The 24271-nt window shown below is 36.7% G+C and overlaps 1 protein-coding gene across 1 annotated transcript in view; it reads left to right on the top strand.

Moving 5' to 3' along the window:
• The window catches only part of LOC116713483 (gamma-aminobutyric acid receptor subunit pi), a 65299-nt gene that overhangs the window by 24468 nt on the left and 16560 nt on the right, over positions 1–24271 (top strand). The window contains exon 3 of the mRNA XM_032553660.1: positions 23111–23223. Coding sequence (XP_032409551.1) covers positions 23111–23223 — 113 coding nt within the window. The remainder of the gene's footprint in view (positions 1–23110; positions 23224–24271) is intronic.

Below are 24271 nucleotides of genomic sequence, written 5' to 3'. Positions count from 1 at the left end.
AAACTGCATTTTGTTAGCCATTCCCCATTGAAATCAATGTCCCATTTAAAAGAGCAACCACAGCCAGTAGCAGACATAGCGACAGATATAAAGTCAGGGACAGTTTTGAGTAGATTATACTTGTGTGGGTTTTGGTGGTAGTTGTGTACACTCATGTAGCTGCTCTGCCTTGCACATTATTCCCCTCTGAGCAGAAATGTTTTGATAATCCCAGCATTCCCAGGGATTTTATTTTTGACGGCCAATTCAGCTTCTTATTGGTAATTCAGCTTCCTGTTGTTAAAATTCAGTGCTAAAACCAACTGCCGATTGAGATTTGTTGCGCTAGGATTAAAACTGAACTAAAACAACTAAACCTTTTAAAATCATTGAGTTAGTGTACACCAGTTTCACCTGCTTAGTACAGCTGAGGAAAAAGTGATTTTAGTTTTGGTGGCACTGTTGTGCAGAATCAAATGTGCTGATAAAATGTATTGCACTTTTCCCACATTCAAAGGATGTTGTAGATACATCAGAGTAGTAGTACCATTTTTTATATCCAAAGTTGAAATCTGTAAGAAAAAAATTCTTGTCTGGTTCACAAGAAGTTAAAATAATCAGCCAATTTTTAAATGCTTAGATGATAAAAATGTATTTGTATAACGGGTTTAACCATACAGTGTGACTCAGTATTAAGCAACATAACACAAAAATAAATTACAGTCACCAGAATCTAGATGTCAGACAGGAACTCTTGCAAAACCTGTTGAGAACACACCTGAGTTCAGAGTTAACAAACATGGCAGGCCGCTGGGAAGACGCATTGGCAATAACTTGTGGACTTTATTTAACCATTTACCACAGAAGTTAATGATTACTTTTGACAAAAATCCTAAGTAGGAAAACCTAAAATTCTGGCATCATTCAGTTATTTCTACTCTAGTTCTATTGTGATGCACGGTCAGTTATGGTTGGCATCAGTTTCTTAAAATACACAGTTGTCTTGTAGCTCACACCTAAAACAGGTCTGATATATTAAATTAATACTATTTTAAAGTAAATACTCTGGTCTCTGTTTCAGTTACACCTTGCTAGTACCAGGTTAGAATCCCTTTTGCCTTTAGAGCTGCATTGATTCTTTGTGCCAAAGACTCAAAAAGGGCCCATATTAACATCATAGTATCATGCAGTTGATGTGGATCTGTCATATGAACATTTATTCTCCTGTTTCATCATATCTCCAAGGTTTTCTATTAGAGTAGTTAAGGCCACGAGCCTGAATTGCTGATACAAGGCAGGACAGATTCATGCTGTAATGTTGTTCACAACAAATCTGACCCTACTATCGCGATGTTACAGCTGAAAGCAAGATTCATTAGATCTGGAAACATTTTCCTAATTTGCCATTTTCTAATTTGGATGAACCAGTGTGAATTGCATAGCCTTATTTTTCTCTTCTCAGCTGAGTGGCTGCTGGTGTGAGCCTTTGCTGAAGCAGCCCTTGCAGGATTTGACAGTTTGGAGTCAGAGATGGTTTTTCGTGTACTTTGGTTGAAATAAGTGATATGATTTGAACAGCCAGTCTGCTCTTTTTACTCAGTCCTCAAAGGTAAAGACAGTGCTTTCATCCACATAACTGTCACTTAGAGGTTATTATGTTCTTTAACCATTTTCTGTTAAGGATTAAGAAAAGAAGTGTGCACCGATTAATAAATCCTATCTTTAGGGAAGGTTTTATGTATCCAAAAATATTAACACAAATCTACTTTGTCTAATGTTTACAAATCAGAATAAATTTGTGCCTGTTTGTGTTTCTTAAAAGTATTTTCTTCAAAAAGTATTTAAATCTATTCCATTAAACATTTCCCCTGATGATATGAAACGACGCTAGCAGAGAAGCAGAGTGTACTCTGGACAGACGGTGAGTCTTTCATGACACTAACAGAGAGGGACAGACAGAGGCAAGGCACGCTAGCACGCTTACCCAAAGAAAAATAATAAACCAATTAATTAAACTAGGAGGCTTTTTCACTGTGAGAGTAAACCAGAACATCTAAGCCCCACTTTGCTAACAATTAGACTTGTTTCAGCTTCATGTAATCCATACATGAAAAGGATATTAATTGAGTTTGTCCTGTTTGTAGTGGTCGTGGTACCAAATGATCTCCTTGTGCGTGAGCCTGTATAACTGACATCAGAAAGGTGGATACAGAACTCGTGCTCTTTCGTTGAGCATAACATATTCACATGAAGTAATGTCTGGAAGTGTAGGTTAATGAATAATGGAGACATGCGTGTCCCATGCAGGGTCGTAACATTTTCTCTATGTAAGGATGTCACTTGCATAGCATGGTAAAACTTCAAAGCATTAGTTTTAGAGAGAGATGGTTATAGATGGTCATTTTTGCCTTGTCTAGTTGTTTTGTTTGTTTTTTTCAAGAACAAAGTCAGATTGATTACTTTTCCTCAGAATTCTGACTTAAATCTAAAAAAATCTGACATTTTTCTGACTTTTGGTCTCTGAAGATTAAAGTCAGAATTCTGAGATTAAAATCAGATTTTGTTTTTTCAAGTGGTCCTAATCTTTTTCTGTAGAATGTTAACATGTTTGCATGACAGAAGAAATGAACAGGACCAAGAGTAGAGTGTTGATTGATCTATCTGGACAATTATTTGACAAGAGAACCAAGTAAGTTGGTTGGTTTGCATGGAAGTCCAGGAAGAAGTAGGTGAAGTAGGTATTTTGCAGGAAAATAGGGGTCCTGAGTACACAGAAATCATCTGCAAAAATAATGCAAATATTTGCTGATACCATGACACTTTAAAAAATTGTTCAGTCAGCTATGATCCCAACTAAGATTCTGCATTGCTTGAAATACCATTGTCAGAGAGTCCAGAATGGGTCACATCCTGGGTCACAAAGAGGTTAAATAAGAGGAAAGCAGTGGCCAGTACTGCAGCTCTCTGTGTGCCGCTGGGCTCTGACAAAGAGCTCACAGCCACATCAGCACCCAGTGGTACAGCCAGGCTGATTTGGATCAGCCAGAGGTATCTGCTGCAAGCTAGAAAAAAATATCTCATTCAGGGAAATCAGGCAGATGTACATTTTGTGAACAATGTAAGATGCAATTATGACATCCAAATTAGATGATATTAGATTATTAGGCATATCAGGTGATGTATGAAGCCAGTGTTCACAATGAATGAAATCCAGAGTTCCTGTTTAAAAACGGAAACAAATATGACAAATACATATGTGCTAATATTAGTTAGCTTATATAATTTTTCAGGCTTTTTGACAAACATCAGTCACTGAACATTTTCTCTAACCGCCAAGCATATAGGTGGCATCATGGTGAAAACTACTTTGATGACTGCTCTGAATTTTTTTAGCTCCTTAGGCTGAATGAACCTTAAATGTGAAGGAATTGTTAATAAAACATTGGTTTCTGTTGCACTAAGAATCTTAAAGGAATATTTTGTTTTAGGGGATATACTTGTAAGTAATCAGTCCTTCTACGCTTTATTAATGAAAATAACAAACATAAATGACTCAAAATGTCTCTCTTTACTTTCTGTACATGATTCAGCTTCTCAATGTTATTCTAATTTAACTATGCACTTGTATGTTCTTGTAATTTCTGCCCTGTTTCTTTGAATACGGGGCTGATCTATGAATAAAATAATAAAAAATTTCAAGAACCATAATCAACTCAGAAAATTAGAAGATTTTCCAGATGCTGTGGTAAATAAAATCTTCATTCTCCTAAAATTGGCACTGAAATTCAGTATTTAACTCCTAAAAAGGGAGTGCTCACCATGTAACAAAAAACTAAAACTCTGTTTTTAGGCTTCTGTTCCTAATTTAGATAAGAAATTGAACTTTGACATAAAAAATTGACCTTCTAGGCCTACAGTATATTGAATGTACAGTGCATGGAAAGCTCCAAGGATCATCTTACAATGCAACGCAACAAGGCTGGAACCACTGATAATGCCCCTCTAACCCAGACAAGGCTTTGTAGTATCTTTTAATTAATATCAAGCAGATATCGTATTCTAGTCTTCCTTTGAGGTCCTAAATCAGAGGTTGTGTCAAGCAAAATTTAATAAAGCAGCACATGTTCATGATCACAGAGTTTCATTTTGTTTCTTCGTCAAAAACAGAACAGCTCACTCAAGGCTAAACAGCACATAAAGTCCAGTGCTTTGGTTCTGTTTGACATCAAGCCTTTATAGCCTTTATTACCAAATGATCTCAGGATAACAGCAAAGATCCCTGGTGTGACTGAATCGCTAACTAATGGTTCAGAAAGCTGGAGCAGAAAAACCTACAGCAGAAATATCTGACTTCCATGATTATATAACATTTAAATTATTCTGCTTGGTTTTACTACATATAACTGTAACTAAGTCTCTCTTCATCCTGTACATTGGATGTATTTAGATTATTTTTTCAATCTATAAAATAATGAAAGTCACTAAAATCTTTAGGTAAAAGAATCTTAAAGTTTTTTTAGTCCATCAAACCACAGGAAATATCTCCAAAATGGAAATGTTTTCTCCCTGGTTGTTTTTGTTAACTGCAACCTGGTTTTTTATGCTGGTTTTTATTTTTTTATTATGTCAACTGGATCTTCCTCTTGGAGTGGCCATTTAGTCCATGTCAGGAAAGAACTAGTTTCACTGTGGATCAAACCAGCCTGTTCATAAGGTCTTTTACTTTTCTTTTGTGGTTAATTCTTTCGTTTCACTCCAAAGCATGTTGATCTCTGAGACACAGAACCCGTCTACTTTCTAAACGATATGGTGGCAGGATATTCCCAGAACGTGTATGCTTGTGTGTAACTAGGTGACATCTTTATACCAAAGTGTAATACAAACCTGTGGAAGTCCACAATTATTTTCCTGATATCTCACATAAATTCCATTTTTTAAGGATTTCATACAAAGAAGCAGCATGTTTGAAGTGTTACCTTGAAATATATCCACAGAAATTAATTTATTACATAATAAAGTTCTGAATTTGAAGAAAATGGAGAATATTTTGATTAATCTAATTAGCCTGATGTCTCAAAATTTCTTCCTTAATTCCATGCCAGACAGTTAGCAGTAAAGTATATCTGTGTTTCCGGACCTGTTTGTTTTGGATGTGCCCCACTGGACACCCAATGGCTGCTGGAGAAACAAGGAAGAGAGCACATAAGAGATGAATAGATGATCTCGCCTTAAGAGATAAATTCCAAGGAGTGTAGCCTGAATAGTATACCTATTTTCATCCCTGCTCTATAATCATCTGAGTCTCCAATATCAAATATTCTTGACTATTTACATGATCTTAACAAAGGCAAGGCCATTTTATTTGTATAGTACATTTTCAGCAATAAGGCTATTCAAAGTGCTTTACATGATTAGAATAAAAATAAAACATCAATCAAGCAGAAGACAACCAACAAAAAAAAAAAAATATTCCAGTGACAAAGTAAAGGAGAAAGATGACAGGTTTAAAAACAGACTACACTTTATGGTGTTCCAGTTTTTATTAATCAAAGGCAGCTCTAAACAAAGAGCTTTTTTAACTTTGAAAGAGGAAAACTCTTAACTTCAGATCAAAAATAATGCTGCTGTCTAAATAAAAAGATTTGTTTGTTTTAGTTTACCTTTTTTTATTTATTTTTTGCTTAAAATATTAGTGAGAAGCTTTTTCTCCATAACATGCCCTCTTATCATTCTTATCATTTTACGTAATACTGTATCTTGTCTGTCTGTGGTGGACACAAATTTGACTTTCCCTTCTCGTTTCCGGGGTCAGTAGTCTTCATGACATGTCTTTCCCAATTACTCCTGAAAAGTCTTCCGTGGTTGAAGTTTCCTTTGAAAAAAGCTGGTTGGTTATAATAGGCCTCCAAAAAGGAAATTAGACTTTAGATTATATTCCACATCGTGGGGGCACATACTAAGAAATTAATGACTGTCTTTGCCTTTTAGGAAGATGCCCCAAAAAGTCACTTTTGATGAAACCGAGGATAATGATCCCAGCTTCTTAACTAATTCACCAAAATGAAACTTTTGAGGGTCCTGCTTGGCTCCTTTGGTGGTTTAGGCCTGACTAAATACTCTTTCATCCTAGAATCTGTAAAAGTTTCTTCCTTAGTCTACAAATTCTTTAAACTAAGTAGAGATTTTATGTGGATGACTGAACTTTTTTTTGAGTTTCTATTTGCAAGTCACAGAATTTCCTTTCTTTGTTGCATAGCTCAGTTTTTGTCAGATTATTGCATTTTGCATGTTGAAAATAGAATTTTTTATTGTTCTTTTAACTGAATTATGATGGCATTCATCACATTGTGACTTTGCTCATTTAGACATTGCTAACTTTCTTGGTTTTTTTCACTTTATACCAGTGTGGTGCTGAGTAAAACTATGCTGACTCCTCTCTCACTGTTATCATGTGCAGGGATGTTTAATAAAGATGCATTCATTTCGCACCTACGTGTCTGTTCCATCGAGCATACAAATAAAAACACAGCTAATTATCCTGCTAGAATTTTTATGGATGGGTACTTTCCTCATTACTAATTGCTCTTTTGCCTTGAAATTGAGATGAAAATGTTCCAGCAGTGAACACAGATTACCTTTGAGGCCATTTGGTGAAATTGCTAAATGAAAAGGCTGCAACAACAAAGCGTGCAGAATGCAAACTGCAAAATTAGATCAGTCTGTGACTGGAGGATTTCAGAAAAATCCTCAAAATGAGGCTACTAGTTAGCTGGATAGATGGGATAAAATGTGTAGGGAAGAAACCTGATATGAGCAAGAGACCCTGGCCTAGTCCAAGTCAAATCTCTCCAAGTCAATCTTTACAGCACTATTTTAAGTCTAAATTTCTTTTGGTTTCACTATTTAAATTAACATCAAAAACTCAAGTTCCCATTTCTACTTTAAGTTAAAAGCATCGGATGCCAAACTTACAACTGCTACAAAATACATCTGGAAGTAAATATTGCTTTCACCTTCTTACATATTATCTCATGTAACGCATGGTCGTAAATTACCATTCACACCATCAAGGCCAGCTAAATTACAATCTTTCAGATGATTTTGCAGTTTTCCCCCCAAACAAAACATCCAGCTCATTCCAGTCGATGTTTTGAACAAGCCACAGTTTTGTTTCTCTCAAAGCTCTTGTTCATCCCTGCAGTATTTATCAAAGTACCAGCAGTCAGAGTGAGGTGTTCACTCCAGTTTCAGAAGCAGATATTTAAACTTTATGTGACAGAAAACACATTATAGTTTGTTGCAGAAATGGTAGAGCAGCTGCACAGCAGATTGTGATGAAAATGAGTGAGACAGAACTATTGTGTCTTTTCTTATGTAATAATCCAAGATGCAGCTGTGAATATAACTGTAAATGTATTATAGAGTTGTTTACCGTACACTTTGCTGTCACCAACAAACGTATCAGTGTCAGCAGACATTTTAGGTATGGCTTAAGAATTGAAGTAGAACTTTTATGAAGCAGTAAATAAATACTTCCTCTTTTGTCATGGTACTGCAAATCAGAAGCATATACAGACAAGGCACATCCTCACTTCAGCGCTCAGGGGGAAAATTGAATGTAAAAGAAATGCTGGGCAACCTCTGAGTTTCTATTCAAGACTAGACCGCAGTTTTGTGAATATAACACTCCAATTAAACCAGACAGTTTTCATTCTGGGTTTTCTGATATCATTCCAGAGCCACAAGGTGCATAGCTCTCAGAAGTCAAAGTTTCCTCATGTCTGGTAGGCATTTTTCCTAAAAGCCATTTTAATTTGCATTCGTGTTTTGCAGTGTGTGGAAATTGCATTATCTCGCCGCACTGGGCACAATTTTCTTTAGCATTAATGAAAGGAACAGGAGACCTCTTGCTGGTATGACTACCAGCAAGCCGCTTGGGTTGAAGTCATTGAGGAGACAGTTCACATATTCAGTCAATTACTCACAAGGGATTCCTAGAAAGTTAGCTGGAAAGAGTTGGAGGTGAGCCACAGCAAGATAACAAAATCTGACTTAGTCAGGCTGAGTTACCAGCAAAACTGGCAGATGACTTACATGGCCACTTTGTTAGGTACACACACTGAAATGTTCCCTGCACACTTTTAACAAAGTCCAGACAGTAGGGTCACAATTTGGGATAAACAAAATGAATGCAAAGATCCATCCTGCGTGTAGTACTGACATCAATTGTGCATAATTTAAATGCCATGAGCCTATTTGAGTTGGGATTTATTTAACCATTCAGAGATTTATAAACTAACAAACATATTTAAAGTTCGTTCTCTGAGCTGCAGGATGTCAGAGTAAGAATTTTAGAACTGTTGTGTTCTCTGTATTCCTGGTTTTAGTGAGAACATGAGCAGCAAAAAAACAAACAAAAAAACCAGCAACAATTTAACCAGCTTGCTGTCCAATTTAAGATTCTATTCAAATTCACAGAACTTTGTTGCTGTAACTGGATAAAGTGGTCATGAAGGAGTTGATAGTGCAAATCTGTATGTGTTAAGATGATGTGAAGATGCCTCAGTTAGGAAACATTAAAATGCATAGGTAGTTGATTACCACAATAGTGGAATATCTTTGCTGATTATATTTGATGTTAGAGGCCAATAAAGAGGCTGAAAATAGAAGCAGCATATGCATGGAGAATAAAGAGCCTTTCAAATTATAGGGAGGAGTCCAGCTCTCAAAGAAATGCTGCTAAAACAAATGCTATAGGAGTATCTTTCTGCTTTTGTTACCTACTGCACAGAATAGTGGGAAAAATAACAGAATTTATAGAAATCTCTCTTTACTTTCTTCATTATCGGGAAGTTGCGCTGCAATGAAAGGACATTTTGTAATTTTGAATGAAAATCTAAACATTTGTAAGAAAATAAATGATATAAACTATCCTTGACACTCATCATGCATCTTCAAACCTCCAATGTTACCATGCAAAACAAAGACGTATAAAAATAAGATCTACAAACAATGTCACCGTCCGTCGTCTCCTGGTTGTCTGAGATCAGGTAGATGAGGTAACAGATAATTTAGCAATCCTTTTTTCCTATGAGACTCTCCAGCTAATCCTGGAAAAAGGATTCTTGGGCCAGAGTGGTTATATAATCCCTTGGATTATATTATCAAACTCCAGGTCATTTGCCCAGAAAGTCCAGTTTGTTTAGGGAGGTGTGAATGTGTAATCAAACTCTGAAGAGACCTTTGTCTCAGTTCGGATGAAGCGAACTCTTGTGTGGTTCGGATGCTTATGTGAACACCAAGCAGGAAGCGCAGGGGATTCTGGGTAAATGCATCTAAAATAAATGAGTTGCAAGACAAATGACTCATGGTCTTTTCCAAAAGCAAAATCCTACAACCGCTAAAATTGGACACTCCATCTTTTATTACTTTTTATGAAGGAGGAAGTTTCACTTATGTCTTTTTACAAGATTTACATGACGTTTCCTTCAGTAATTCTTGATGCAGCGCCACCACAGGCGAGGAGGTTTTTTTTAAAGAGTTTGGATCGTTTGACAGAGCAGTGTGAATGTGAACAGCACCAGCTGAAAATGTAAAAAATGTTGCAATTTTGGTCCCCAATCAAATTCCGCACTACGAGGTGTGAAAAACATAATCATAGACGTAGACGTGCCTGTACACCTCTTTACACCACTTTTGTTTAATAAACATCAGAATCAAGCAAAGAAAGACAGAACCAGGACAGGTAAAAAAAATGAATGCATTTTAAACACAGCAAAAAATACACATTTTGGAAATTTCCGCTGTTGTTTTAGGAACATGTCTGACCCTGGATATTGACAATTTTCTGCAACTCAAACAACATTATCTCATTTTAACTAAAAATATACAGTTCTCATAGCATGACCTTTTAGGTTTGTCATTCTGCTATTGTGTTTGTCTCGCTTTCCAATTAGAAAGCTAACTGGCTCCTATATGCAATATTTTCAGCAAACTTGTCATCAGGTTCATAGTCAGTGGACTATTCTGCTCTTCATATTTTCATACCTTCTATTTCCCAATCCAAATAGATTTAAAATTGACACTGCAAATTACCGACATGAACATTATGCCTGCAGTAAAATCGAAGGAGAGATTTTTTCTACACTAATTACCTCAGCTCCTTATTTTTGTTCCTGGTTTCTCTTTCTCTGAGTTTGTTTTTTTTTCCCAATTAGGGCAGAGTTACATAAACAGTTTGAATAGATACAGTAAAATGAATTTCATGCATAAATATGTCTGCATTTCATTTAGGTTTTTGTACCATGGACACTATTTTACGTTATCCCACCACTCAGAGGTTTCAGCATAATTTACAACCTAACAGCTAAATTTGGTTTAAATTTCCACAGAACTGAATGGAGGCTAAATGTACAACTTAAAAAGTATTTCTATTAGTAAGTGATCTTACTTTTTCCTCTCCCATATTGTGATTCTGTAATTTACTGTCAGAATAAATCCAGCTGTTTAAGAAAATTTGTAAGGAAACAGTAGATTCATACACAGAAGACAAAACTGTAGTGGTTAGTACAACAAGAGGTCATAAAACAATATCCCAACCTTTGAACCTCTTGCCGAGCATCATTCAATCCATTATCTGAAATTAAAAATGGTGTGACATAACTGCAAATCTACCAAGACTTGGCTGTCCACCCATTTACTCTACAAACCTAATGTTTACTAACAAGCATCACGAGGATATTGTTGAAAAGGAGCAATATGTAATGTTGGAAGTTTGCTACAATGCATGTAAAGGAAACAGCAACCATGGGAAAGAAGGTGTTCCACTCAAAAAGGACCCAAATTGAACTTTGGCCTATATATTAAATATTGCGTGTGGTGAAAAGCTGTGTGTGTGTGCGTGTGGTTATACAACCATGGTGGTGCCGCACTAAGCTGCTGCATGCTTTACTTTAACAGGGACGTGGAAGCTGTCAGAGTTGATGGGAAGATGAATGGAGCAAAATGTGTCACAGTTTTAGAAAAGGACGTCTTAGTTGCCACAAAAGACTCAAGACTTGGGTTAAAGTTCACCTTCCAGTTGGGCAATAACCATAAGCATACAACTAGAGATACAGAGAAATTGATACTCAGAGCTTAGAATGGCTCAGTCTAATTTCAGACCTACATTTACTTATAAAACCTCAATTTTCAGATTTGCTTTTGTGAAAAATGCCCATTGAATGTAAAAATGTTTAAAGGGATTTAAAGCTTCTTGAAAGGTTCTGATTTTTGATTGTTTCACATACAGTAAATATGTGAAACTGTTGCTTCTTTGCTGTTTATTTGATCTTATTTTCTCTGCCCAGACTAATATCTTTACATGAATCCTACTTTCTCAAACTGGCGAAGGGAAGGCGTGTGTTTCTACTTGTGTGCATTTTGCTTTTAATCTCAACCCAGATGTAAGGATCTATGATCTTTTATGACATAAGGCTTTTTGTTTCTTGTGTCAAATCTTTTTCTTAGGCTCCTCTAACTTGAGGGGACAGATGAAGACTGAAAATGTTCTTTATTTGGTCGAGGGGAGTTCTGCTACTCTCCCATGTGGAGGAGCTTAGGGAGCTCACTGGCATAGCATGAAAGGGAGAAACAGCTGCTTTTATGCACACAAGCCTACTACATAAACTCAGGAGGGCTTCTTGTTGTGGAGCCTGGTTGCCTGTCTCTGTGTGTGAAATGGCTGAAAGGTTTGAGGAAGGCTTGAAAGTCCCTTCACAGCAGAATACAATCTCAATATATGAGAGCAATGGCAGTTTTCCCCACAATGCCATTGCACAGTAGCAAAATCAAATATTCTCTTTAAAAGAAGAAAAAAAAACTTTAATAGCATTTAATGGGTAAAGTGCTCAGGATGAATGAAACTCTTCTGCACACCTGCAGGTTTAAGCTAATAATATGTTTTACCTGCCACCCCCAGTGGTCTGCCAAAAGACAAGAGATGCCTCCTCTTTCCTGCAACCAGCTGTCAAGGAAATAACAAGGGTGATCTACACTTGAAACCCTGGGAAGGAAGTGTAACTTTAGCCATGAACAGTGAGAAAATTAACATGTTTTTTTTTTTTTTTGATTTATGGTGCAAATAAAATCAAATGTTTGAATTTGAAATGGTGGTGAAAAGTGGTAGCAGTAGCTTCTTTTCTGTTAGGCTTAACATTTCACAATTTGATATTTTGGAAATAAATTTCCTTAATGTAAACACGGCAATTTTGAAGAAACTTGTTTTTGGCTGATGTAACCGGATGTCACTACTGGCAATGCAGACAATGGCAGGAAGTGGTATGAGGATGATGATTTTTTAATGATTTACTGAGTGCAGAAACATTTTCACTTGTGATTTTAATAGCATTTCTTTTTTAAATGGAAACACCGCAATTGCAAAATTGTGTTCTTTTCAACTGCAGTGGAATATCAGCAAAGTTTTTGACAAATTTGTAACGAAAACTCAAATTTTGCTTACAAAGCAAGGGTACTAAGGTGAGCATAGCACTTACAAAACTAAAGAATCATTTGCTGCTAACTGATATATTAATAAGTATTGAGACAGATTTAATTCAAGGCTGGTTTTAGCCTCTAAAATGCTTCCTGGATCAGATGTTAAACTGAGGCTCTTTAAGGGGTTACACTTCCCTCTACTGGAAGTTCATCAGCCAAAACAAATGTTGCACATTTGGATAATAAAACACAGAATGGACAGTCTGTATAAAAAAAAGAAGCAGTCTGGAGTTCATTGGAGAAAGTTGGGTGTCAGCAGGAAGGAAATACAAATCATCCTTCCATTCATTTGTTGTCTATACCTGCTTATTCTTGCAGGGAAAATACAGAACATCTATCTGTAATATGGTTTAAGCAGGGCTGAAGGTCATGCTGCTTCAAAGATAAATGAGTAGCGAACTCAGTGCATTAAGAAGTAGGTTATAGAGCACCAAAAAGCTTTAGCAGCAACAGGAAGGCTGACTAAAGAAAGTATTTTCATTGTTTTCAGCTTTCAGTTTCTATTTCCCAGGGATTGTGTGAGATTTGGAAAAGCTGGCTGACTATTGAAATACTTTGACACAACATAAGGATACAATCTCTAAAACCTAACAGGGAGACTGCAGTTACATACAAATACACTAGTACCTCATCTGTATTTTCTATCTTTTCAGACTATTCCTTTATAGTCATTTATTTTCTATTGTTGTGGCCCCAAACCAATTCTAATATTGAAGATGAAAAATATTAGTATCTGCACAAATTTAAATTCAGATATGAGGATTAGAACTGTGATTAAAAATGTTGACATACTGTAAATGCTTTGTTAAAAGTGCAAATCTCATTTTGTCAAAAGTGTAGAAATGAAATGTGCTCTTAGTGAAGGAATTTGGACACATTATGCTAGTGAATGGACCTTTGTCCCATTTCTTTGACTCCTGCAGGCGATCTCTAAGCTGGAAATTTGGACACACTGAAAAGAAAGAAGAAAAAATATATTAAAACAACATTTGGTAGGATGTTTAACTCAGTTTCTTTGTACATATTTCAAAAGGGAATATTAAATTAATTTACTCCCTGAGCAAACAGAAAATCCACATGTTGCTCTCCTCTGTGGGGTTTGGGTTTTAAAGCTTACAATTGGCCTGGGGGATTTGGAGAGCTCAGGGGAGCAAACCAAGGGATCCTGCAGAAGCAAAGAATGACATGAATCACTGAAATAAGGAATAGGAGTGAGAAGCGGGTTTGAGTCAAGCCTGCTGCTGAGTGGGCGGAAGAGTGGCGGAAAAAGAGTTAGAAAGGGGTCCACTGAGAGTGTTACTCAGCTCTCTGCAGGGGTTATGCTCAACTGAATTAATTTGTTGTGAAATGTGCAAGCCGGGCCCGGACCCATGACTTGTGTGCATTGGAAACAGAGAGGACGAGGAAGCGGATGGGTAGACTGATATGTTGGGAGGCTACGTCATGGAACTGAATGTAAAAAAGCAAATTCTGCTGCAGGGTTCAGTCCTTCTGACCCGACTACACCATCACGATGTATTACTTTGTCTGAACCCATTTTTCTGCCCTTACATTTACATCAAAATGCAAAACACATTAGCATAAGCAACCATCCATGGAATATGAATGAAGATTGGGGCTAAACTGGTTGGGTTCACATTTGTCTTTCCATTGGTCATATTTCATGTTGCACAATGTTGCTCCCATAAAATGTCAAAGCCGTCACAGATATCAAAGTTGACAGATACAGAAGGAATATCAGTGCAAGGAAAACAACTATTGAACACTTCAGCATGTAGTCCATAGGTAAAGTTGTGTGTAATATAGGGAAAGTTACAGGGAGTAAACATAGATCATATAAAAAAAAATTGTGCAAAAAGTCATGGAGAGCCAAGACATGTCAGTATTTAGAAAGTGAAACCATGCTAGTTAATAGTACCTAGTTTAATCATTAATTTAAGGACAATGTACCACAGAAAAAGGATCTCAAGATGAATAAATAACAATGAATACAATGGGATTGTTGCAAAGCCTCTTTTGCACAACTTATGAATTTCAGTGAACACCATTTGGGCCATGATCTGGAGATGAAACGATTTTAATTTCATCAGAATCCAACCTTCACCAGGTGATTCCCACAACACTTCTGACAAAAGAAAGTGGTTTAAAGAGCTGAGCCAAAGACGACTTGCACATTGCTGCAGAATGACCTAAGATTCACAAGTCTAAGTTTTCCATAAAATCATCATGAGGTGTTCTCTATCACACTAATCTTTATGAATGTTCGTCACACAAGACTCTACTGCAGTAGAGTCAGACGAGGGAAAGGAGAGGCAGGAACTCAGGGCACAGAAACCGGTTCGTAAAAGAAGAGAACTAGGGAGAAATGTTGAATATTTACTGGCAGGAGCATTTGAACACTATAGAGCTATTGTCTTGAGCACTACCTACCAAAGCAATACCAGGATGACCGGTCAGAATTAAATGCAGGTACTTGTTTTTAAAGAGCAGTTCCAGTTATTCAGAGGCGAGTACTAGTACATTTGATCTGCCTCCAGTAATTGACATTTAGAGATCTTTCTTGCTACTTTTATGTGCCTATTCTAAGCTATGACCCAGAACTCAATGTTTGTATCAAAACCACTGTTGAATGGTACCTTTACACCCCTACCATAATATTAGTCTTTATATGTAAATGATGTATAATTGAAATTTTTTGGGGTCCAATTTATGTTTGTGATTTTTCTTGTAGACACTGCATTGCTGAGGGGTTTTTTTTCTCGTTAATTAGAACCACTTTTCACTAAAATAACACATTTATGCATTATTTAAGCAGTGGGATAGAAAAAGGAATAGAGGGGAGATATGAGAGAGAAATTCAACAAAGAAAATGGAAGTGAGTGAGTATCCAAAGGGCTTATTAGTCACTGATCCTGACAAACTAGGACAGAATAAACGCTGCTTCCTGTTCTCACTTCCTCCTCCACCTAGCTCGATTGTATGTGACTGGCCGATTATCATATTAAAGCTGCTGTTTTCTCACAAAGACATCCATTTATTCTAATAATGTTATCACTTCCAAGGTCATGGCAGATGAACCCTAAGAAATCAACTGGAGTGATGAAACACTGATGCTCCTCTTGACATCCAACTGTTGAGCCCACACTGATGCTAGCTCCCGCTGTCAAAAATGCTTAACTCTCAGGAAAATGACTTCATATTTTTTATTCCAGCTGTGTAAATGAAATCTAATTACTGTGTTTTACTAAAATGATTTTTCGTGTTTATGAAGAGAATGAAGTCTATTTTGAGTTGCACTAAATAGATGCTGCCAATGTATAAATGGTACTTGGACAGAAAATTGCATCCAAAACTCCAACGCGATGATCTTCAACCTACATAGTCTTTCACTTAAAAGAAGTTCTGAAAAACAGCTTGCATGCAACTACCTTTGTATAATCAGACAATTATTAAAATACAGAGATGGTGCCAAATTATTTACCGTCTCAAGAAAAACGAATGGTGCTCCTGGATTGGCTAACGCTGATAGCTAGTTTGTAACACCAGCTAGCAGTGTGCAAAGTTGCATTGCTTCTAGGTATTTAGCTTCCCACACTTCATTTTCTTTCAAATGTTTTAGATTTCATCTTTGAAATTTTTTTATCCAGAAAACTGTTTTTGGCACTTTTTTCATAGTCAGCAATACTGCACCAAGTCCAGTATCTGCACCTGGATCCTTTTAATTTCTTCTAAGTGCTTCTTATTTGGTCTTTGTAAAACAAACCAGTAAATTTATTTAGATCAGGGGTGTCCAGAGTCTGACCACCAGGGCTGGCATCCTGTATGTTTTGGTACCTGGTGGTATTCTTTACCTCCTCAGCATGTCAGTGTTCTGCTGAGGCCTGCTAACGAGCCATCATTTGATCCAGGTGTCCTGAAGCAGGGAGAAAACTAAAATATGCAGGACAGGGGTCCTTGAGGACTAACTTTGGGCCCTTGGTAACCTTAGAAAGTCGGAGGCTCTAGTCTAGTGGCTGTGGAACAGTGGCATCTTGTTATTCTTGATAGGCACCACAGTGTGCAGGTTGTGGGTCTGCAAAAAAACCCCACAGCCTATGACACGCACGTGTCATAGTGCGTGCTCCCATCACCATCAGGGGTGAGGGAACCTGCTCTACATGAATATGAATGGTATTTGTTGTGAGTGCACATGCTTGAGAGAATACAAATCATTACTTTATGTTTGACTCAATCTGTGTTGCTGCTCAGACAGAACAATCTCAGATTAGTTGCTTGTATTGAAAGAAATCATGAATTCTTGGAGTGTTTTGGAAATCTGCTTTGCTTTCCCTGTTTCTTCTGCTTCTTTTTTTATTTTCAGGGCTCAGTGGTTAGCAACTGTTTGGCAGGTTGGAAAGCTCAAGTCTCATTCTGCAGGTGAAGGTTTAGACAGCCAAAGGTTTGAGTCTGGGGATTTACTGAGATGGACAGAATGAGAGGAGAAGTGAGATCTTTGTAGACATTCTGCTAAAAAAATAGGCGGCTGCATTCCATTATCTGACAACCGTGGTTTATCATCCATTGTAAAGTGTGTTATGTGGTAGCACCCTCAATTATGTTTCTGTTTGTGTTATTTAAATGTGATTTATAATGACTTTATGTAAAACAAAAACTATAAATCTGTATAGACTCGGACCTCTTTAGTGGCATACATATATATTTAGTTTGCATTTTTCACCTTCATGTCTGTTATTACAAACACACACATGCATTTGTGTGGGGAGACGTGGGGGTCAAACAGGGTGACCCAGATTGATTTGACGAGAAGCAGAATGCAGTCAGCACCATTACTAACACGGCGTCTCCATCCAAAAGAGCTGCCATCAGAAACAACAGGCTGCCAGCCATGTGAGTGTGACTTTATGCAGCATAGCATCAGTCTGTCAAGGTGCAGGAACCCCCCATCTCAGCTGATTTGACACAGTCAGGTGAAACAAGTCGAGCTTTCTGGCAAAAAGTTTTTTGTTTTTCTTTTTCTGTGTTTTTCCTTCACTGTGAATTCAAACCTGGGTTTAAAGATTCAGGCGTCCAGTTCAGGAAAAAAAACAAAACAAAAAACAAGCAAAATATAAAAACAGGGAGGTAAAGGAGCCATGCCTAAGAAAAATAAAAACTTCCTGTTGTCATTCAGAGTGATAGGAATTGGATATTTCCCCCCCCTTTTTTTTCACAAGTGTGTTTTATGTGAGTTTAGAAGGACAGAGACACAGTTATGTTTGGAAAAAAAAGTCAAAGAAAACAGGTTGGAATAAATACCTGCAAACAAAACAATTCTCCCAAAAATAAAAGTGGGAAAACAAGCAGGCAGGTGAAGAGGCTGCCAAATCTGGCAGGCAAACAAACTGAAAAGGACTGAAAAGCAATATATATATACACAGAGAGAGAGTGGGAGAGTGGGTGATGAGACACAGAAGGCTTCAATTGGGACAAAACATAACAATACAGTGGTGAAAAACAACAAAAAATAGAGAAAAATATTCTATTGAAAAAAATATGGGAAAAGAGAGAGTGAGAAGCATGAGCAGTTAGAGATTGATTCTGAACATGCCTCTTTTATTTTTAAATATTGCATGTGATTTTGGGAGATTAGAAATGTTCACATTATTTATCATTAACAAAAATTCCCTTTTTGTAATATGAATTGTGAATTATTGTAACAATGATCAAACTGAGGCGGTAGAGTTGGTCTCCATTGTTCAGTGCCTTGTTCATCAAGGCTGGTTTGCCGTAGCTGGATGCCCAACTTTCTGATTCAAAACTGATCCTCTGAGAGAATTTCTCGATGTTATATTAATGAAAATCGAGGCTGACAGTTAATTCGCCCCCCTTAAGGTCCACTTACCCTTTTCTTCTTGATTTGAAAATTGTTGTGCTGCACTGAGAGATGGCGATGTACAGTGGTGCAGAATCAGAGCCTGCAAAGGCAGCCATTCCTATCGTAAAAAAAACAGAATAACACTGTCACAAAACATTTCTGAGCACAAGGCTCTTTTTATGGTTTTATATTGTCAACAGCCATTCTGAGATCAGAAAAAGGCTGCAGCAGATTTCCATTTGTGCTTCTGACTCTGGGTGATTCTATATCGCTGATGGCCAAGAGTGACAGTGATGATACATCAGCAGAAAGCTGTGAATATGTGCAATTAACAGCTATTGAGCAGAATATGTAATTATTTCAAAGTATCTTTGGATTGCAACGGTTCCCTGGCTCAGGCCTTCCTTTTCCATTAAAGCTTCTTTTATTATGCTGATTTGCAGAAAAACCATTTCATTCTGATTGTTTGGCATGAATTTTTATTTCTGTTATGCCCCCCCCCCCTTTCCCCCTCCAACCCATCACTGCTCATTGTTCTTCTTTAAAAAAAACAACAACAACATTTAGTCAGTTTATAAAAATCCAAGTTTGTAACATTTAATTAATATACTCTGTTAGAAAAAAATAATAAATTCTCCTAAAACCTTTTTTGGATTAGAAATATTAACGGAAATGAACTGATAATGTCACAAAAATGTCTTCAATTTAGTCAGATTAATTAAATTATAGCATTTAATTAATCATTTGAATTTATCTCTTAGACTGCAACCCACTTCCTCCATTATTATTATTATTATTATTATTATTATTATTATTATTATAGTCACAGTTCTCTAAATCAAATTAGAATAAAAACCTGACCTGACTGAGAAAAATGGATGTCATTTTTGGATTCAACGGTGCAAAATGGTCCTAATTCAATTGAAAAAACATAGACAAGTTCCAAAAATTATTTTGTAGCCCAGTGTAATAAATCTTCTGATTTTGAAAACTGTGCTACTTTTATTGTTTTGTGTTCATTCTGCCTGCAGTTTTCACGGCAGCATGTGAACGAGGAAGTCCACAGTAAATGGTCAACCTTACTTCACGTCTCCCTCTTTCGTTTGCTGTGGTTTAACTCGGTGTTTAGTCAGAGGTGTTACACCCTTGATGAGAACACTACAAAGACATTATTAAACATCTCTGACATATTTTCCTCATTTTTGTGGCATTTTGCAAATTGAAATAATTTTGACAATTTTATCCAACCAAAAGCAACCGGGGTTTGGTTTGATTTAACCTCAGACAGTGAGAAACCAAAGCTGCACTTGTCTTTATTGGGTGTATGTAAACTTCTGGTGCAGGTGTTTTAGATGTCGTTCTGGGTTGTTCGTACAGGAGTCACTTTCCAGATGCATAAATGTTAACGACCTTGTGAATTTCTTCATATCAGAACACGGTGTGTTGCTTCTTGAGATCTTTCAGCCTACTTCATGTTGCCAGACAAGACCTGTTTGTGTGATTCTTGATTCCCCAGGTCAGACAGTGACTGGATGTAACTGGTTAAAACTGAGCTTTCAAAAGATTTTATTACTGGTAATCCATAATTTACTTGCTCATGTAGAGCTAAGTTGGAAACGCATTACACAATCTAGTCCATGCATCACTGAGCAAAACATTCAGTGGGATTATTTAGACCAAACAGTTTTCTAGCCTTCTGATGTGTTACAAGAAAAACAGAAAAGCATCTTATAGCATTATAAAGAAAGTTTAGGATTTACACTAGTAGAGTGTACAATACCAATATTTTTTATGTTTTTAGTTTGATATATCATAACTGTGACCTTCAGGTGTTTGTGTGGTTTATCTTTGAATTATTTTTGCTAAAACGATGGACAAAAATGATAGGTTTCTACAAAATACTTTAATAATATATTTCATTGCATGCTAAATAGACAGGATAGTGAACCAAAACAAATGTGTGCGTATGTTTCGTAAATTAAAGCAGTGCAAAAAGTGATCATTTGACAGCTAATCAAAACAATGTTTTTGAGGTAGAGTTGAGAAACTACAACAAAAAGTTTTAAGTAAATGTTCAAGAGGGAATCTGAAACTGAAGCAGAAACCTATACTGATTTTGTACCAATATTATTCATATTTTAGATCAATCTGTCCACCTCTGTATGAAAGACATTACATCATGTTTTCAGTCTGTCTGCATATCTCAAGTTTTCTCAAGAGTTGAGGAGCATAGAAGCTAATGCTAGGTCCTCTTTTCCAGTTGAACTGAAGTTGATTTTTGACTGAATAAGCTAATAGATTATTAGAGCCACATAAACACATTTTCTCACAGCACTAAGATTGTATGAAAAATTACTTTATGGTACAGATTGCTTGATGATTGCATCTTTTTGTATCCAGAAAGGTTTGAAAATAAAAACAATTGAAACATGTAAGAGTCTGAGGAGACAAACGGCCAAAATGAGCTCTCATCTTTAAACACGCACACAATAATACAACAAGGGAGTTGGTAGTTTCTCCAATGCATGGATCCAAAGTACTTCTAACATGTTATTGTAGTTCTTTCTTTTTATGAAATCTCCAGCATCCAAATACCAGCTCTACAAAAAGACGGTTTCTTATATTAATGTGTTGAAATTGTGGGGCTTTAACTGTAGAGACATGCACCTATTGATAAAAAGGACTCCAATGAATGTGGAATAGGGGTTACAAAACACTCATGATGATAATAACCATATTTCTAGGGTTACGTCCACAGAAGGATGATTGGTATTTTACTGACAATGGCCACCATTTACTGGCACAATATTGTTCAGTTTCTTTTGCTAACTTATACAGCTTAAAATGCAGATTGATTTTTATTGATTTCTGGTATTAACATTATCTGAATGATTCTTTTTGCTGTAAATGATTGCAACAATATTTACATGCAGTATTAATGATTGTATTGATTTTTTAAATATCATCAATGAAAATAAGAGCTTCAATTCCTGCACGTAGAACCATATCTTCTCACAAAAAAGAATGAACATTTAACCATCAGTTTAGTTTTTCACATCAGTAGGTCTATTTTTTCATCTCTCTGATTGTTGTTGGTTTTTCTTTGCATTTCTACTCAGAAATCTGTAAAGTCATAACTGTTTCTATGCACACCGTCCTAAAACATACTTGAAAAATTTTTTTTTTCTTCTGGGTATCTTGCACAAACAACAATAATATGCAGATGTTAGTTGTATTTATGTTTAAATGTTCATATGATTTTTCTGTGGGTTATACATTGTATTGCCACTTTGTACACTTTGAACAAAGTGTGACTACGTCTGACCCAAAGGTATCTGGATTTTTATCTGGTCATCCACAAACTAACAAAATACATACAGATCTAAACTGATGCAGTGAAGTAAGGCAGCAGGAGTGTGAGATATTTTTGCCCCTTATGTTTGGATATAGACTGTATTTCAAAATGATCAGAATAAGCTTTGCATCAAAGAGTAACAAAAAAAAAATGCTGCTAATAGAGTGCTGTATCCCAGTATGGTACTGGAATGCTAAGTGGAAGGAAAAAGTATGCTAAGCACAGGTGCACCTTGGGAGGATTGTTGAACCCCTTCCACTGTGAAGGGAAGTTACACAAGGCGTGATTTGGGGCTGCACAGTGCATGGTCTCAGCTTTTGGTAAGAAAACGTTTCCAATTTGAAAATAAAGTTTTCTTGATATGTATTTTACTTAATATGAATAAAGGTTTGAATCTAAGTAAAATTTTACTCTAAGTTATTAAGATATGACTGTAAATTCTTTGGAACTTTTTTGCCATATCGTTTTCTTATGGCACTTCATTCATCGTTCCAGACAATATTTGTATGTACTTCTCCTTTCAGGGTCATGGTGGATAAAGTTTACATGCACATTTAGAAGCAAAGCAAACAATCACTGCAATTTGCGGATGACAGCCGTTGAAATCATATGGGATTTAATTACATCAATTAATTTGTAAAGCTTTCATACATTACAGCATATTCACTCTAAATGCACATGACTCACATAGGGGTTGATATTAAAGAGCTCCAAACATCGTACCCATTTTAAGGCTTGCTCTCCTCCTCTCATACGCCACTACATCGGCTCACAAGTGACATGGGGGACTGCTGCCAGTGTGGGGAGATGAATGTTTTTTTAGCTTGCGCACATGACCTGATCTGTCTTGCTTCAGCTTCTCTTACATCATGGCACGTGCCGCAGGGTTTTTTTTCTCTTCAGAGCAGCTCTGTATTTAGGGTGTGATTTACACTCAAACATATATATACAGACACACACACACACACACGCACACCCCCACCGCTTGGGAACGTTCCCCTGCTTCAAATTGCAAGCAATATTATCATCTTCCTACACTTCAATGTGCCTTTAAGGATAGCATTCAGGGAGGAAAGTGGAACAAAAAAAAAACTCATGAAAGGAACCATATAAAAGACAAAAATGGACAGAAAAACAGACCAAGGCCAGGGAATAATTTATATTAAATTATATTTGCCTGAAGATATTTATTTTTTATTCTTAGCATGTCCTCCATTTCAGTGATGCCATTTTAATCTGCAGCTCAGCAGCCCTTTAAGTCTGGCAGTGGAACTCAGTCGACACCCTACGGATTCGTCAAAGAAGAATCCACCTGCAGAGAGGAGGAGAACTGAGAGCTGTCGTTTATTTCAGCCTGTCTCTGTCTCTGTCTCTGTCTTTGTTCTCAGGTTGTTAGAAAACACGCTGCTCAACGCAGAAGTGAAGGAAGGAGAGATTCTGCCTCCTACCATTCAGAGGCTGATGAAAGGATACAACAAGTATCTCAGGCCTTTCTTTGACAGTAAGGAAACAGCACAGACATGCAGATGTGGAAATGACAAAACAGTCAGAGGATGGTGGTGTAATGGAGAATGGGAAGAGTTCAAATTGTGGAATTGTGCTTGCATGTCCTTGCTGAATATTTCATTGCCTCCATTCATACACTCAAATGTAATTGAATTCTTTGAAATACAGGTGTAAAGAAAAGAGAATGCATTAAAATGGAAACACGCAGAGAAAGGTACTGGCTTTGCAGATAAAAATGTGTGAAATGATTTAAAGGGGCAGTATTATGTAAAATTGTCTTTTTTGAGCTTTGCGTCATGTTATAATATTATTCCCTCACCAAAATCATAGCTGGAGTGTTGCCTTGGTCTTTTCATGCATGTTTGAGAAATCCTTTAATCTCTCGTGGCAACCAATGGGACTCCCTTTTCTCCTTCAGACTAGCTAGCAGCAATTATCAAACATCTGGTGGAACTGAGCATCTACTGTGCTTATTATATGAGTTACTTCTCAGTGCATCACTGCTAGAATTGTTGTTAAAGGGTTAACAGAGGAGCAATGTTGTGATGACTTCCTGAAGGCGAAGTTTCAGAATGAGCAGGAGCTTCCTACAATTCCAAGGTGTTAAATTACAGTCATATTTTAAGTCATATTTGATATATGTAGCATTTTTACAACTGAAGTTAAGATAGTTACTTGATTGTGCTTTAAAATGTCTCCAGAAAACACAATACTGCCCTTTCAAAATAAATGTATTTATTAACGAAGCCTTGTCAGACACTTAAAACTTTAGATAATTCCAACCTTTATTGAAAATTGACATTTTCACTGATAGTTGGCATCACAGATAGAGAAAAGACATATTTATAGACCAACCTTTTTGGAATAGTGTTCTATTTTGACACTACAGACTTAAGGCTTGATTTGGCATATTTTTTTTAGGTATGTTTCATGGCCTTCTCTTTGAAGGCCATAATAATTTGCCACTATCTTCCAAACACATTTGACAGAAACACTTGCAAACCCGTCGAAGTATTAATGTCAATATTGTCTAAATGTTTAGC

The sequence above is a fragment of the Xiphophorus hellerii genome, chromosome 22, assembly GCF_003331165.1.
Source record: "Xiphophorus hellerii strain 12219 chromosome 22, Xiphophorus_hellerii-4.1, whole genome shotgun sequence".
Taxonomy (NCBI): Eukaryota; Metazoa; Chordata; class Actinopteri; order Cyprinodontiformes; family Poeciliidae; genus Xiphophorus; species Xiphophorus hellerii.
This window is presented reverse-complemented; position numbering and strand designations above follow the sequence as displayed.